At 39.5% G+C, this 16,943-nt stretch overlaps 1 protein-coding gene across 1 annotated transcript; it reads left to right on the top strand.

The window, feature by feature from the left end:
* Positions 1–396: 396 nt before the first annotated feature.
* Positions 397–5,453, top strand: POLR2D (RNA polymerase II subunit D). The gene is made up of 4 exons (XM_043997263.1): positions 397–500; positions 1,604–1,784; positions 3,061–3,156; positions 3,956–5,453. Exons 1-4 carry the CDS (start codon positions 428–430, stop codon positions 4,032–4,034), a joined length of 429 nt encoding a protein of 142 aa, XP_043853198.1. The 5' UTR covers positions 397–427; the 3' UTR covers positions 4,035–5,453.
* The last annotated feature ends 11,490 nt before the right edge of the window (positions 5,454–16,943 follow it).

Raw genomic sequence — 16,943 nt, 5'->3', positions numbered from 1 at the left:
AGGGAGGGAGGGAAAGAATGAATGGCAGATGTGGAAGAATAGTTCTTAATTCTGTGATCTAAATTCTATTATTTGTTCCATATAGTGTCATGAAAACTACCCTTCGCATATGTTATAGTGTACATTCAGGGATGTTTCCGTTTTAAGATATGGCAGCCATGTGCATGGAAAGGTGTGAAAATGAAGGCGGTTCAGGGAATACAATGAGCCCAGCCCAGATGGGTGTGCGCATGCGCACCAACACGCTAGGCTGGAAAGAATAAGCCTGGGAAGCCTTCGAGGATCTCCTCCCCACCTCTGTGTTTAAGATGGCGCCGCATAGGCTGCTTCCTTCAGCCAGACGGCCCCTCCCTCCGTGACCAGTCCCCGCCTCCCTGACTACACACTTCCGCTTCCGGCCCCGCCTTTGGCGCGGAGCAGGAGCGTGATGGCGGCCGGAGGCAGCGACCCTCGCGCCGGGGATGTGGAGGAGGACGCCTCGCAGCTCGTCTTCCCCAAAGGTGCGCCTGGCGGGCGCTGCGGAACCCGGGAGCGGGCGGAAAGAGCGAGCTCCCCGTTCCCCGACCGGGTTTGTCCTCCCGACTCGCTGCCCCCGAGGCAGCGGCGCGGGAGGCGGACCAGGCTGAGGGGGACCCCGCGGTCCGGGAAGGGTGCCCGGGGTGCGGAGGCGGGGGCTGGTAGAGCCGGTCCCCCCCCTCGGGGGGGTCCGTGCTGTCAGCGGGTGACCGGAGCTGGCTTCCTGACGAAAATGGTGTGCGTGTGTGTGTGTGTGTGTGTATGTGTGTGTAAGCCCATAATGGGCCCTTACTTGCTGTTCTTCACCCAAGATGCTCCGTCCCCCTCGCCCGGGTTTTCTCCCCAGCTGCCCTCGGGCGTGCAATGCTCCCCCTCCACCGAGGCCTCGCCCCTGGAGTGCCAGTCCCTTCCTTCTCTTAGTCATCGTCATGTAGCCTGCTTGTTTTAGCCCCCGAATCAGACTGTGCGCTCCCAGGGTATCCCCAGCCCGTAGCACAGGTGCTTCATAAATGCTTATTGACCGACTCTCCTACCCCTATCAGGGATGAGTATGGAGGGTGAAGAGTGCAGCTTGGTTCAGACTGGTGCTATACTGAGCGGCATGAGAAATGGGAAAGAACTGAACGGGTCAGCAGGCAATGGGAGGCGTGTCTGCTGTCAGGAAGGCTGGGCCTCAGACCCTTACTAGCTGTGTGACCCGGAGCAAATCATGTAACCTTCCTCATCTGTGAAACGGGGATAATAATAGCACCTATTAATAGTAGCACATATAGCAAACAACTTAGGATTGTTGGGAGGATCAAATGAGGTAACTGTAAAACACAGCACAGAGTAAGCAGTATATAAATGTTATCTGTCATCATTATTATTGTAATTGAAAGATATCAGAAATAAAATGATGGTCACATGTAAATACAATGATTTTAGTAGTTGTGGAGTCTTAAGATTTTGGACAAGAAAAATAAGTTCTCTTAAGTTTCTGTTGAAGCAGACATGCAGTCAGCCCCAGATGCAGAATCAACATTTAGATGCAGAATTTTGAGTGATGATTATGGAACTGACATTTATTATTTCTCACTATTAATAGAGTTTGAAACAGCAGAAACTCTTTTAAATTCCGAAGTCCACATGCTTCTAGAGCATCGAAAGCAACAGAATGAAAGTGCAGAAGATGAACAAGAACTTTCAGAGGTGTTCATGAAAACTTTAAATTACACTGCCCGTTTTAGTCGTTTTAAAAACAGGGAAACCATTGCTAGTGTTCGGAGGTGAGTGTCAGAGGAAAAATATCTTTAAAAAAATGATATGTGTTATACTTAGAATGTTCTTGTACTGATTAACGTTTGGGCAACTAGGTGGCACAGTAGATAGAGTACCAAGTCTGGAGTCAGAAAGACTTACCTTCCTGAGTTCAGATCTGGCCTCATACTTATTAGCTGTGTGACCCTTAACCCACTTTGCCTCAGTTTCCTCATCTATAAAATGAGCTGGAGAAAGAAATGGCAAACCACTCCAGGATCTTTGCCAAGAAAACCCCAAATGGGGCAGCTAGATGGCGCAGTGGATAGAGCATCGGCCCTGGAGTCAGGAGTACCTGAGTTCAAATCCGGCCTTAGACACTTAATACTTAACTAGCTGTGTGACCCTGGGCAAGTCACTTAACCCCAATTGCCTCACTAAAAAAAAAAAAAAGAAAACCCCAAATATGGTCATGAAGAATTGAACACAACTTAAAAACAATGTGTCTTGGTTAAATTTTATTTATAGAGCCTACCATCAGGAAATAAAGGTAAAGTCTGGAGGATTTTTTTAAATTTAATTTTTTTGTTACATTTTAAGTTCTGAACTGTCTTCTTCCCTCTCTTCCCACCTTGCTTGAGAGAGGGCCACCATTTGACATAGATTTATAAATATATATAAAGTTATGCTATGCATACTTCTATTTATCAGTTCTTTCTTTGGAGGTGCATAGCATCTTCCTTCATGGGTCCTTTATAGTTGATTTGAGTATTTATAGTATTTATAATAACTTGGATGTTCACAATTCTTCAGCTAATATTGCTGTTACCATATATGGTGTTCTCTTGGTTCTGCTCACTTCACTTTTCATTATTTCATGCAAAAAGGAAACAATAGCAAATAACAGCAAAATCTATTTCAGGCAAAAGGTTGTTTAATTTTAGGTAGGTCCCTAAAAAATATTGCTGCTTTTTTGCTAATGGATATTCAGTGTTGTTGGGTCTTAGTAATAAGCTAACCTAACCACAGATGGTATTTCTTCTTTCAATTTACTAATCTCAGCCTTCTCCTTGCTAACCTTGACATTCCATGTTGCCCATGTAGGCAATGAAAAACATTTGAATGGGGAGGCTCTTATGCCATATTTGGGTAGTATCTATAAAAAGGTTGTGAGCGTGTTCTTTCTTCTATGACACCCTAGTACATAATAGGTGTTCAGTATATACTTTCTGAATGAATGATGTTATACTTTTTAGTTTTGGTCATTCTTTTCTTTTTTGTTTATATTATACTCTCTCTGTTCAGTTTGTTACTCCAGAAAAAGCTCCATAAATTTGAATTGGCCTGTTTAGCAAACCTTTGTCCTGAGACAGCAGAAGAGGCTAAGGCTCTGATTCCAAGGTAAGAACAAATTCTGGGTCAAGGAAGCAATATACATAATAATACATAATGACTACAACAATGAAAATAGAATACAACAAAATTGAATACCTTATAACTATAATCAAGCTTATCCCCCAAAAAGAGTGGATAAATATACCTATCTCCTTCCATTGGAGAGATGGGGGAGTATAAGTATAGACTGTTGCATAATTATATCAGAAATAGTTGATGTGGAGATTGGTTTTGTTGAACTTTTTTTTTTCTTTGAATTCATTTCAAGGGAAGGCTCACTTGATAGGGGAGAAAGGAAGGATATATTTAAAAAATCAGTGTGATATACAAACAAAAAGCATCAGTAAAACAAAAACATAAATTATTTAGGCCTGTGCATATGAATTTTTTTGGGGGGGGGGTGAGGCAATTGGGGTTAAGTGACTTGCCCAGGGTCACACAGCTAGTAAGTGTTGAGTGTCTGAGGCCGGATTTGAATTCAAGTCCTCCTGAATCCAGGGCCGGTGCTCTATCCACTGTGCCACCTAGCTGCCCCATGCATATAAATTCTTAATTTTCCTTACCTAGTCTTAAACCTTGGTGGAAAGAAAGACTAAAAGAAAAGTCAGGTTTTATATCTAAGATTTGAAAACATGACTAATGAGGAAACCATTCATTATAATTGGAATATGTCATCTTTAGGCCTAAATGAAAAGGTGATGGGTAAGTGGTATTAGTATAGGGAAGCTGAAAACATGTAGAATTCTTCAGATTGAGAAAAAAGCATGTTCGTTATCATTAATTGGTCATTTTGTTTCTCCTGCAGCCTGGAAGGTCGATTTGAAGATGAAGAATTGCAACAGATTCTTGATGATATCCAGACCAAGCGGAGCTTCCAGTATTAATACCAGGGACCCAGCCCTTCAGTGAAGACAGAAGAGGAAATTTCCCAAAATTCCTCTGCAACTGAGACTCCCTCCAGAGACCATACAGAAATTTCATCACAAAAGTTGGTCAAGCCTTCTCTGGACAAGGCAATGCGGAGTAGTTTTGCATCAACAAATAATTCAAACTTATGACCAGTTATGATTCTGATTGACTCTGAATATTTGAGACGTGACAAAGGCCAGGAATGCCATTGAATCTTAAAGGGGCTTTGGGCTGATTTCCTTTAATGAAAGGTCTTCAAGCAAGGTAGTGGACCAGTACCCAGATGCTTGCGTCATCCTCTCCATCCTTTCAAGGGAAATGTTAAGTGGAAAGAATGTGGTGAGAGAATTTAGCCAATTTAGCATGTTATTGACTACCTCATATCACTGGATTTGGCACTTCATTTATATTCACATTTCTGGTTTGAATTTCAAGCTGTTATGAAATATTATTGACCCAAATTAGAATATGTAAAAATAGCTTGATTAAAAAGAAAGTTGTGTCTCATAAATGATGGAAGGAAAAATAAAAATGAACCTATACCTGAATATTTGAAATTCTTAAGAAACAGAAAAACTGAACAGCTTGAAGCACCATATAATCAATTTGGCCAAAACTCAAGAGAGAAGAAGAGAAATTAGTGGCAGTCTTGGGGTATCACTGTATATAAGTTCAAAAGGGCTTTGATTTTTAGAAGGCTCAGTTTGGCCTCTGGCATTTCTTCAAGGCTGCGAAGTTTTGAAGCAGGAGGGAATTTGTGGGATTTACTCTTAACTGACAGCTGCCCTGGGAAAGGGTACTCTCCGAGTTTAAGCTAGTCCTTGATCCCGATTTTAAATGGCATTAAATTCAGTATAGATTTGGTGTATCACAGGAAGGTACTGGGGAGGACCAGAAAGAATGAGACTTTATAAGTTTGGGGCAGTTTTCTTGCCCTAAATTTCAGCATTGATTTCTGAAAGGTCACGCAAATATTTTTTGCAATTGCTTCTCCCACACCTTAAAATCTGTTATTGTAATTTGATATAATAATAGAAAGGGGAGATGGGTAGATTCTGTATTGGATGTCCAGTTAATTGTGCAATTCCTAAGAAGTAGACTTACTCTAGGAAATAAAATTATTTTTCAATAAAGTCACGAGAGCCTGCATTTTATGGAATAATAAGGACTTTGAAATAATGTCATTTCCTCTTTATGTAAATATAGAGAAAAACCATTTCATGAGAGTAGTCAGTGAGTGACTTACTGAAACTTTGCATCTCTCCTAATGCACAGTAGGTACTTAAATGTCAAATTGAAGGAATAAAATTAACCAAATAGCTTCTACAGATCAAAAAGTCAGTCGAAGAAACTTAACAAGTTCTAGATCCATAAGAATAAACAAGTTTATTCTAGGTCTGTGATTTTTTTTTTTGGTTGAGACGTAGTGTTCTTTTGTGAAGAACCTTGGCACACTGATTGTTTTAAGTTGGCAACAAAGTAGGTTTCCTAAGTAGTTGGGCCTTTTGACCCATTACCTAAACCTTGAGATTCCTCTTCCCTTCCACCACCCCAGGTCCCCTTCCTGTTGTTAATTCCCATAAACTTTTCAGCTGCTACTGTGACTCCAATTGTAATGACAGACAGCAAACTCTCACTGGGCATTTGGGCTAGGCTAGGGAATCGGAAAATCTTGTGAGTATGTGGAGGAAATGGGCAAGGGGTGAGAGTATACTAAAACATAGGCCTGTAAACTTGCAGTGTAGGAAAGTAAAATTTTTTAACGCACTAAAACTGATGACCCTTTTTGAACCATTATTCAAAGTATGTATAGTAAAACTTAAGTCAAAATTGAAGTAATTAGGACTCAGTATTGGTTTTGAACTCTGGTTTTAAGAGAAAGACTTATTTTTAAAAAGCTCATATGAGGGGGCAGCTAGGTGGCACAGTGGATAAAGCACCGGCCCTGGATTCAGGAGGACCTGAGTTCAAATCCGGCCTCAGACACTTGACACTTACTAGCTGTGTGACCCTGGGCAAGTCACTTAACCCCCATTGCCCCGCAAAAAAAAAAAAAAAGCTCATATGAGGACTTTTATGGAGCATAATGTGCCTTTGCATCAATACCCATTTAACCCCATCTACATTTTTGGCAGCTAGTCCAAAAGACTTCCTGGGCCTGAAGTCAGGAAAACTCTCACTTTCCTGAGTTCAAATCTGGTCTCAGACACTTACTAGCTATGTGACCCTGGGCAAGTCACTTGATTCTATTTGCTTCAGTTTCCTTGTTTGAGCCGAAGAAGGAAATGACAGACCACTCCAGTATCTTTGCCAAGAAAACCCCAAATGGGGTCACAGACTTGGATATGATTGAAATGATTGAACAAACAACAAACAAAAATAGTCCTGGTCTTTTCTGTTTACTAGTTGTTTAACCTCAGACAACTCACTTTTACCTCTCTAAATAAGCCTTAGTTTTCTCTTGTATAATATAAGGATTTCTCTTGCCCTCCATACTCACGGGATTTGAATCAATAATCTCTTGAATCTGTTATTCTAATAGATTCTAATAATAGCATCTAATAAAATCCAATAATCTCTTGAATCGATAATTTCTCTTACCCTCCATACTCACAGGATTTGCATCAATACAGATTCCTTAGGCATTTAAAACTTTTCACAATCTAGCTCCGATCTTTAGACTTCTTCCATTATTTACCCTCACACAAACTAGTCCAACCAAAGTGTTTGTGGTTCTCCATATTAGAATTACTCTCCTCCTTTGCCTATCAGGATCCCTACCTCCCTTCAGTGCTCAGCTCAAATATATCTCCTATTTAGGTGCTGTCCCCTTCCCTCAAAACTTCTGATGTATTTACTTTGGATGTATTATATTTATTTATCTGTATTCGTATTGTTCCCCCTGTAGAGTATTAGATCCTTGAGGGCAAGTACTATTTTGTTTTTGTATTCCCAGTGCCTTGCACATAAGTACTTAGTAAATGCTTGTAGAACTGAAGAATGTTTTTAAGGTGCCTTGAGAAATAAAAACCTATATGCGTATATGTAAAATATTGTCAGTTCTGTATACCCACCCATATTTTTTCTCATTCATATAAAATTTTAATGAGATTTTTTTTAATTTGCTTTTTAAAATTTTTATTCTGGGGGCAGCTAGGTGGCACAGTGGATAGAGCACCGGTCCTGGAGTCAGGAGTACCTGAGTTCAAATCCGACCTCAGACACTTAATACTTACTAGCTGTGTGACCCTGGGCAAGTCACTTAACCCCCAGTTGCCTCACTTAAAAAAAATTGTATTCTGTTGTTATTTTGTACTTGACAAACATCAAACGTAACTTTTCCATATACAGAAAAGGCACTGCACATGAAACCATGATGAAGGTAGTAGAATGCATTAGGTGGGTTTTAACAAGGAAGATTATTGCTGCACTCTCTAAAAACATTTGATTCAGTAGAGCAAAATACCACCATAAAGGTTCTCCAATAAGGTATTTCCTGTGCATATTTTGAAACTATATAACATTCTTTGAAAGATGCTAACAACAGAGGAAACCTCATTTGGCCACACTTGATCACTAATATCAATCAGAACATAAAACAGGAATAGATGGAATGCAAAACTATTAAGCAAACTTACTAAGTATGGGGCACCAAGGTTACAAACAAGAGAAAGCCCTTTCCCTCAAGGAGGTTATACTCTAATAGGGGAAAAGCATACATATTGAAGGATGGCCACCTGGGAACAGTATTTTAGAACAGGAAGTCATAGGGTTGATGAGTGGAGCTATAGGACAAATGGGTGACATGCTCTTTCCAGGAATTGTAGTGTGATTTGATTACTGTTCCCAAAGCATGGAATGAAAAGTGGAGGAGAAGAAGGGAACACAAGAAAAGCAGCCTAATGGTGGGGATGGGTAGGCTAGTTAGAGAAAACTGGCACCAATCACAAGTGCAGGGCTCTAAGGTAGGAGTGAGCTCAAGGCTGGATAACCTGAAGATGGCTGTAGTTAGGTTCACTAAAAATGTTTCCCACTGTTGTAGAGGAGATCTAGCGATGAATCCAAGTAAAGGAAGAATTCCTGATGGTGAGGTCTTCCAGCTGCAACTACATAGACATAATTATGGTCAATAAACAATTTTAAAACTCCTACTCCCTTTTTCGTGCCGGTTGCCGCTGTGGAGTGCTGCGGGTCCATGTGCGCAGCGAGCGGCACTACTAGTGGCCCAGCACGACCCCGAGTGCTCCCCTTGCCCCCAGCTTGCGGGCCATGGATCCCAACACTATCATCGAGGCCCTGCGGGGCAGCATGGACCCAGCCCTGTGGGAGGCCGCCGAACACCAGCTCAATGAGGGTCATTGCCACCCATTCAGCCAGGGAGCCAGCATGGCTGAAGTAGCAAGGCACCCCCAGGGAGAAACCAGAGGAGGTGACTTGTACCAGGCAAGTCAAAACTCACTACCACCTTCCCTCAGATCCACGTGTAGGTGAGCCCAGAGTGCTACCTTTACTGTAGAGGAGCCAACCCTTCTAGCAACCTGAACAAACTGCTGACCAGCTAAGACCAATGGGTGGGGAAGTCCATGAGTTTGAAGACCCAGAAAAAAAATTTCTTGCCACCAAAGTCCTTGGTGTTGTGAAATGATTGCACATGAGCAACTGATTTCCTAGAAGAAATCCATCTTTATTTAAAGAACTAGAAATCTTATAAAAACAAATGTTGAAAACAATCTCTAGATGTAACTAGAAAATAATAAAATACTTTTATAAGAAAAACTCCTACTATGCATCAGGCACTGTGCTAAGCCCTGGGGCTACAAATAAGAAAAAAACAAAAACCCAATCCCTGTTCTCAAGGATTTTACAATCTAAAGGAGGAAGATAATATACTGAAGGAAGCTGAAAAAGGGGGTGGGGGAGGCCACCATTTATGAAGTGGAAACCAGAGCAACAGATGGAAAACATGGAGTTAGTTGGAAAGTTCTGAGCTCTTGCTCTATAGAGGGAAGGCTTGGGAGTTTATTACTCTAACTGTTCCCCACCCACCCACCCAAATCAGAGAGGGAAGGGATGCTGAGGTGTTGAGTATCTGAGCTAAATTAATCTCTATGATAATGAGTTTTCAGATGATGAACTTATCGTGGGAAAAGCATGATGTTCCTGGAATCCAAAGAACATCTGATGGAAAATGTGGAGACAGATGATACACTGATTACATCAAGCCCCACAACCCCAGCAGAACCTTTGAAGGGACTTCTCTAGAGTTTGGTCTGATATTGCACACAGGAGAAACCAAGTGAATGAAAGATGACAGTCTAGGGTTTGACACGCACACCCACTAGCAATCATCCTACCTCTCTCCTTCCCTTTTCGGGAAGGTTCCTTGAGAAATGGCCTTTTCTCAATCCTCATCCCTCTTGATTTCCTGCAGCCTTTGACACTGTCCTCCTGAATACTTCCACTTCAAGTTTTTCATAACATTGGTCCCTCCTGGTTCTCCTATTTGTCTGATGGCTCTTCTGTCTCCTTTAGCTCCCCTGCCCCCTCATTCTGAACTTAAATACTGCAGCAGGGAGGGGTGGGAAAGAACCTTTCCAGATATACAGCAGGACACAAAAAAGTTTGTATACAAAACTGAATCTTCATTTTAACCCTCTTGCTTTAAAAAAAAATAAACATTTTAATTTAAAATTTTGAATTCCAAATTCTATCCCTACTTCCCTCCCTCTTCTCCCCCCTCCCTGAGGTGGTAAGCGATCAGATATAGGTTATACATGTGCAATTATGTAAAATATTATCATATTAGTCATTTTATATCAGAAAATTTGAATTAAAAAATGGAAGAAAGTAAAAAATAGCCTCCTTCAGTCTGTATTCCATCAATATCAGTTCTTTCTTTGGAGGTGGATAGTATTTCATCCCTCTTGCTTTTTTTTTGTTTTGTTTTTTGTTTTTGGTGGGCAATGGGGGTTAAGTGACTTGCCCAGGGTCACACAGCTAGTAAGTGTCAAGTGTCTGAGGCCAGATTTGAACTCAGGTACTCCTGAATCCAGGACCAGTGCTTTATCCACTGCGCCACCTAGCTGCCCCATCCCTCTTGCTTTTTAAAAAAACATATATTACAGGGCAGCTAGGTGGCACAGACACTTGACACTTACTAGCTGCCTTGTGACCCTTGGCAAGTCACTTAACCCTCATTGCCCCACCCCCCCATATATATATATATATGTACACACACACACACACACACACACACACACACACACACATATATATAATGTTTGCCTTCTCAATGGGTGGGGGAAGGCCTGGAGGGAGAGAATTTGGAATTCAAAATTTTAAAAAAAGAATGTTTTAAAAAATAAAAAGCATAGATACATTCAACATGTTACTTTCAAAGCAAAACTATTCTGCTTGTCTGTAGTTCCTTCTGAACTTTCTTCTGTGTATTTTCCACCTGTTCTTTTGGCATCACTATTACCAACATAACTGTTGAGGTTACCACCATTCTCCTAGTCACCCTAGCTAAGAACTTTGTCATCCTCAATTCCTTGTTTAGACTCACCCCACACATATAGTCCTATCATTTCTACCTTCACAGCATCTCTCATATATGCTATTTCCTTTTCTCTAATCCATATAGCCACACAATCTTAGTACATGTCCTCATCACATTTTGACTAGACAATTGCAAGTCTTTTTTTTTTTGTGTGTGAAGCAACTGGGGTTAAGTGACTTGCCCAGGGTCACACAGCTAGTAAGAGTCAAGTGGCTGAGGCCGGATTTGAACTCAGGTTCTCCTGACTCCAGGGTTGGTACTCTATCCACTGTGCCACCTAGCTGCACCACAATAGTCTTCTAATTTGTCTCTCTGCCTCCAGTTTTTCCCCACTCTAATCAATTTCTCTATTTAGCTGCCAAAGTAAATTTTTCTCCTCAAAGCATAGGTTTTGACTATGTCACCCCTCCGTTCTCAAGAACTCTAGTAGCTCCTTGTTACCTCCAAGATCAAATAAAAAATCCTCTGTTTGGTTTTTAAGGGACTTTACAATCTAGCCCTTTCCTGTTTTTCCAGTCTTCTTGCACTTACTTTACTCTTTTCCACATAATACTCTTTGATCTAGTTGTACTGGCCTAAATCCAGTTTCTCATACACAAAACTCCATGTTCCCTCTTGATGTATGAATACTCTCCTTACCTCCCAGGCCTATCTTCCTGGCTTGCTTTAAAACTCAGCTCAAATCCCACCTTCTAGAGAAAGATTTTGTTCCCCTCCCTCCCCCTACATGCTAGTGCTTTCCCTCTGGAATTACCTTCTATTTATACCGTGCATGTCTTTTATGGACATAGTTATCTGCATGTTGTCTCTCCCATTAGAATAGAATATGAAGTGGATAAAGCACCAGCCCTAGATTCAGGAGGACCTGAGTTCAAATCCAGCCACAGACACTTGACATTTACTAGCTGTGTGACTCTGGGCAAGTCACTTAACCCTCATTGCCTCACCAAAAAAAAAAAAAAAAGAATAGAATACGAACTCCTTCAGAGCAGGGACTATGATTTTTGATTTTTTTTTTTTTATCCTCAGCACTTAGCACAGTGGGGCATGCACACAGTAAGTGCTTAATAAGTGCTTATTGACTGATTGACAATCTATCAGAGGGTCTATCAGTATGTGGATACATAGAAAATCTTAGGGAAAAAAAAAGAAAATCTTAGGTCAACATTGTCAATGGACAATGAGTTGGACCCAGAATTGGAGAAGAGGATGGGCTGTATCACCTTTGGAAAACTGCAAAGTTAGTAACTTAATAACCCCAGATCTTTTTCTGAAATAAGGACCATCTTTATAATACCAATCCTCTTGGCAGCTACCAGAGGGACCACAGTGAGTAACAGCATTTGGGGTGACAGCATTTTGGAGGACCCTGGTTGTGGCTCAAGAGTGGAGAGGAGTACTTGAGATCAGGCCATCACACAGAGCTCAGAAAATAAAAGCACAAAAAACCTGAAACTTGAGATATTATCTTCCATACCTCAGGACTAGAGCCTGACTTTAATACAAAATTTTAAAAAAATTTTAAAAATACAAAGTTAACAGACAAGAAATAAGTCACTAAAAAATTAAGTAAGTAAAAGAACAAAGACAATGGTAGATAGTTACTATAATGATAGAGAAGATATGAGTTCAAGCTCAAAATAGTAAAGTTAAAAGAGCTACCTTTAAAGAAAAAAAGAAAATGGGGGCAGCTAGGTGGCGCAGTGGATAGAGCACTGGCCTTGGAGTCAGGAGTACCTGAGTTCAAATCCAGCCTCAGACACTTAAACACTTACTAGCTGTGTGACCCTGGGCAAGTCACTTAACCCCAATTGCCTCACTAAAAAAAAAAAAAAAAAAAAAAAGAAAATGGTCAGAATCCCAAAAAGAGTTTTTGGAAGAGCTTAAAAAGGACTTTAAAAATCAAGTAAGAGAGATTGAATAAAAATTAGGGAAAAAAATAAGAGTAATGCAATAAAATCAAGAAAAATTATAGAAAGTGGGCCAATTAGGAAAAGAAATACAAAAACTTACAAAAGAAAATAACTCCTTAAAAATTAAAATTGATGAGGGGAAGCTAATGACTACATATGACACGAAGAAATAATAAAATGAAATTTTAAAAATGAAAAAAATAAAAGAGAATATGAAACATCTCATTAGAAAAATGGCTAACCTGGAAAAGATTGAGGAAAGACAATTTAAGAATTATCAGACTACTTGAAAGTTATGTTAAAAAAATTTAGACAATCTACTTCAAAAAAATTTTAAGGAAAATTGCCTGGAAATATTAGAATGAGAAGGTAAAATAGAAATAGAAAAAATCTACCAATTACCACCTAAAAGTTCCCAAGATGACAAGTCACAGGAACATACTATAGATGAGTTTTGAAGCTACCAGGTCAAGGAGAAAATGCTACAAGCAACTAGGAAAAAAAACCAATTTAAATATTGTGGAGTTACCATCAGGATAAGATTTAGCAGCTTCTACAGTAAAAGACCAAAGGGCATGTAATATTATATCCCAAAAAACAAAGGATCTGGGTTTACAACCAAGAATAACTAACAGCAAACCTGTGTGTAATCTTGAATGAAAAAAATAAAAAGGCTATTAAATAAACCAAAGGACTTTCAGGTATTTGTGAAGAAAAGACCAGAACTGAATGGAAAATTGACCTACTAGATTTGGGAGAAACATAAGAAGGTAAAAATTAAAGGTCAATTGTAAAGGATTTAATATGGTCAAAATGTTTACTTCTTATATGGGAAAATGTTACCTGGAACTCTTAAGAATGTTATCATTATTTGGGTAGTTAAAGAGAGTACACATAGATAGAAGACTTGGGGTTGAGTTAAGGATGATGGGATGATCCTAAAAAATAAAATTGGGTAGGGAGAAGTAGAATAGAGCAATTATATCATACAAATGAAGTGTGAATGGAAGAACTGCTACAATGGAGGCAGGAGGGGGTGGAGGGCTGGAACCTTATTCTCATCGTAACTAGGTTGAAGAAGAAGTAACATATATATCTAGATGGGTATAAAAATCTTAACTTATAGAGAAATAGGAGGATGAGGGAATAGGATCAAGGATGTACTTTTAGAAGTGTGTGTAGATCAAGAAATAGAAGGGTATGGGGCAGCTAGGTGGTGCAGTGGATAAAGCACTGGCCCTGGATTCAGGAGGACTTGAGTTCAAATTTGACCTCAGACACTTGACATGTACTAACTGTGTGACCCTGGGCAAGTCACTTAACCCTCACTGTCCCAAAAAAGAAGAGAAAAAAAGAAAAGAAAAGAAAAGAAAAACAGACTAAAATACCATCCTTCTCCCTCCACCCCCCCCCCAAAAAAAATCATGTTCAAGAAATAGAAGGGGAAAGGGAAAAGAAAAGGAGGGATTCTTAGAAGGGAGGACTATAAGGGAGAGAATCTTAGAAGGGTGGTAGATTAAGGAATAGGAGAGTCAGGGAAGAGGATAAGGGAGGGATTCTTAGAAAAAGTATGCATTATGGAAGTAATGGTTAGAAGCAAATTAGATATTTGAGGAGGACTAGGGTAAAAAGGATAAACAATGAGGGACAAATAGAATGGAAAGAAATGCAAAACTAATAATTATAACTTTGAATGTGAATGGAATTAATTCACCCATGAAATGGAAAAGGATTGCAGAATGGATTAAAAACCAGAATCTGACAATATGTTATGTTGTTTACAAGAAACACACTTTAAAGTGAGAGATACACATAAAGTAAAAATAAAGGGCCAAAATAGAATTTATTATGCTTTAGATGATGCAAAAAAAAAAAAGCAGGGGTAGCAATCATGGTTTTATGCAAAGGTTAAGCTAAAATAGATTTAATTAAGAGATAAAGAGGGAAAGTATACTGTGATAAAAGGTAGCATAGATAATGAATTAATATCAGTACTAAACCTATATGTACCAAATGCTAATAACATCCTTTTTTTTTTTTTTTTTGGTGGAGCAGTGAAGGTTAAGTGACTTGCCCAGGGTCACACAGTTAGTAAGTGTCAAGCGTCTGAGACTGGATTTGAACTCAGGTCCTCCTGAGTCCAGGGCCGGTGCTTTATCCACTGTGCCACCTAGCTACCCCTAGCATCCAAATTTTTAAAGGAAAAACTAAATGAATTACAGGTAGAAATAGATGGCAAAACTATAATAATGGGGGACTTCAACTTTCCCCTCTCAGAACTAGATAAATGTAACCAAAATATAAGAAAGAAGTCAAGGATATGAATAGAATCTTAGATAAGCCAGATATGATAGATATCTAGGGAGAAATGAATGGGAATAGAAAGAAATAGTTGATTTGAGTATATACCAGCTCATCATTTCTTACAGCACAGTAGTATTCCATCACAATTATATACCACAACTTATATACTTTTCACAAGTTGATGGGCATCCTCTCAGTTTCCAGTTCTTTGCCACCACAAAGAGAGCTGCTATAAATATTTTAGAAAATATAGGTTCTTTTCCTGTTTTCCTGATCACCTTGGGAAACAAACTTATAAGAAATGATGAGCTAGGGGCAGCTAGGTGGCACAGTGGATAAAGCACCAGCCCTGGATTCAGGAGGACCTGAGTTCAAATCTGGCCTCAGACACTTGACGCTTACTAGCTGTGTGACCCCGGGCAAGTCACTTAACCCCCATTGCCCCAAAAAACAAAAACAAAAAAACCCCCAAAACAAAAAATGTTGAACTGATTCATTTTAGAAAGACATGGAAAGACTTTTGAAAAGAGGTGCAAGACATAGCAAGACTCTCTAAGAAGCACTGAAAATGAAACATTTAACAGACAGGAAACATCTGGTTTCCAATAAGGGAGCAATTTCTGAATCAGCTGTCTGTGTAATCAGACCAACAGCAAAGATCAAAATCAATGCCAAATCAGAAGAATAAAAACGAGAAGATTATGGCCTTCAATTGAGGCAACTACAACTTGACCTATTTAAACAAGTTACTGACAATGAAAAGTTGGAAATGGATAAAAGAAAATCCTATCATCATTTCCTAAGGAAGTTTAACTGATGTCAATCAGCTGTCACCGAGGAGACTGAAATAGTTTAAAAGCTCTTTTTACAAGTAAGCATTTGATCTCTTTGCCAAGTAGAGAGATGTGGCAGCCAAGAGTAACACTGGTTAAATTTTTTAAATCGTTTGTAAAATATTAAAGGGGAACAGAGTGGGAGATTAAGAGCAATGTTGCCTTTAACAAATATGACATGCAGTGGAGGAAAAAACAAGATTATAGAAAGCTCAGCAAGAGACCCAACTGATCAAAGTGATCCCAAGAAGACTGAAGAATGAAACTACAAGGAAAATAAATGGACAAAATATGGGAAAGATCTGTTGAGACTTCTATAAAGTCACCATGTTTGTACTTACAGTTCCCACCCAATACTCTTCATAAGGAAGGATTAATAGATTTAAAGAAAAAGTTGAGGGAAAGGAGCAGCTGGACTGGACAAATATACATAAAAGAGGCTTTTGTTGGAGGCAGCAAAATGTTGTTTAGTCATGTCTGACTCTTCATGACCCTTTTCGGGGTTTTCTTGGCAACGACACTGGAGTGGTTTGTCATTTCTTTCTCCTGCTCATTTTACAGATGAGAAACTGAGGCTGTTTGTGTTAAGTGACTTGCCCATGATCACATAGCTAGTGTCTAAGGCCAAATTTGAACTCAGGAAGATGAGTCTTCCTGATTCCAAGCTCAGTGCTCTACCTATTACACCACCTAGCTGCCTTAAATATATGTTAAAGAAGAGAGGATATCAAAGGATTAGAGAAAAATCTCAGCCTTATTATTTAAAAAAAAAAAAAAGCAGGGGCAGCTAGGTGGTGCAGTAGATAGCGCACTGGCCTTAGAGTCAGGAGGACCTGAGTTCAAATCCGGCCTCAGACACTTAACACTTACTAGCTGTGTGACCCTGGGCAAGTCACTTAACCCCAATTGCCTCACCCCCTCCAAAAAAAAGGCAACCAAGAAAATACCAATAACTAATAGCTTATAGATTTACTTTCCCACCTCAATAAAATCTTTATGATAATCTATACATTCATTTAGGACAACAGTTCTCACACTTTTTGGTCTCTTGACACTCTTAAAAATTGAGGACCTCACCCAAGAGCTTTTGATTATAGGGTTATTTAATAAGTATTTACTATATTAGACATTAAAAGGTCTTAGTATTGTTATAAAAAGTTTTGACCTTGAGGGAGAGGTAAGGAAATAAGCATTTATATAACACCTACTATGTGCCAAGCACTATACTAAGTAGTTTTACAAATAATATCTTATTTGGGTAATGCACCAGCCCTG

This window comes from Dromiciops gliroides, chromosome 3 (assembly GCF_019393635.1).
Source record: "Dromiciops gliroides isolate mDroGli1 chromosome 3, mDroGli1.pri, whole genome shotgun sequence".
NCBI lineage: Eukaryota > Metazoa > Chordata > Mammalia > Microbiotheria > Microbiotheriidae > Dromiciops > Dromiciops gliroides.
The sequence above is the reverse complement of the archived record's forward strand: the minus strand, read 5'-3'. Positions and strand labels throughout refer to the sequence as shown.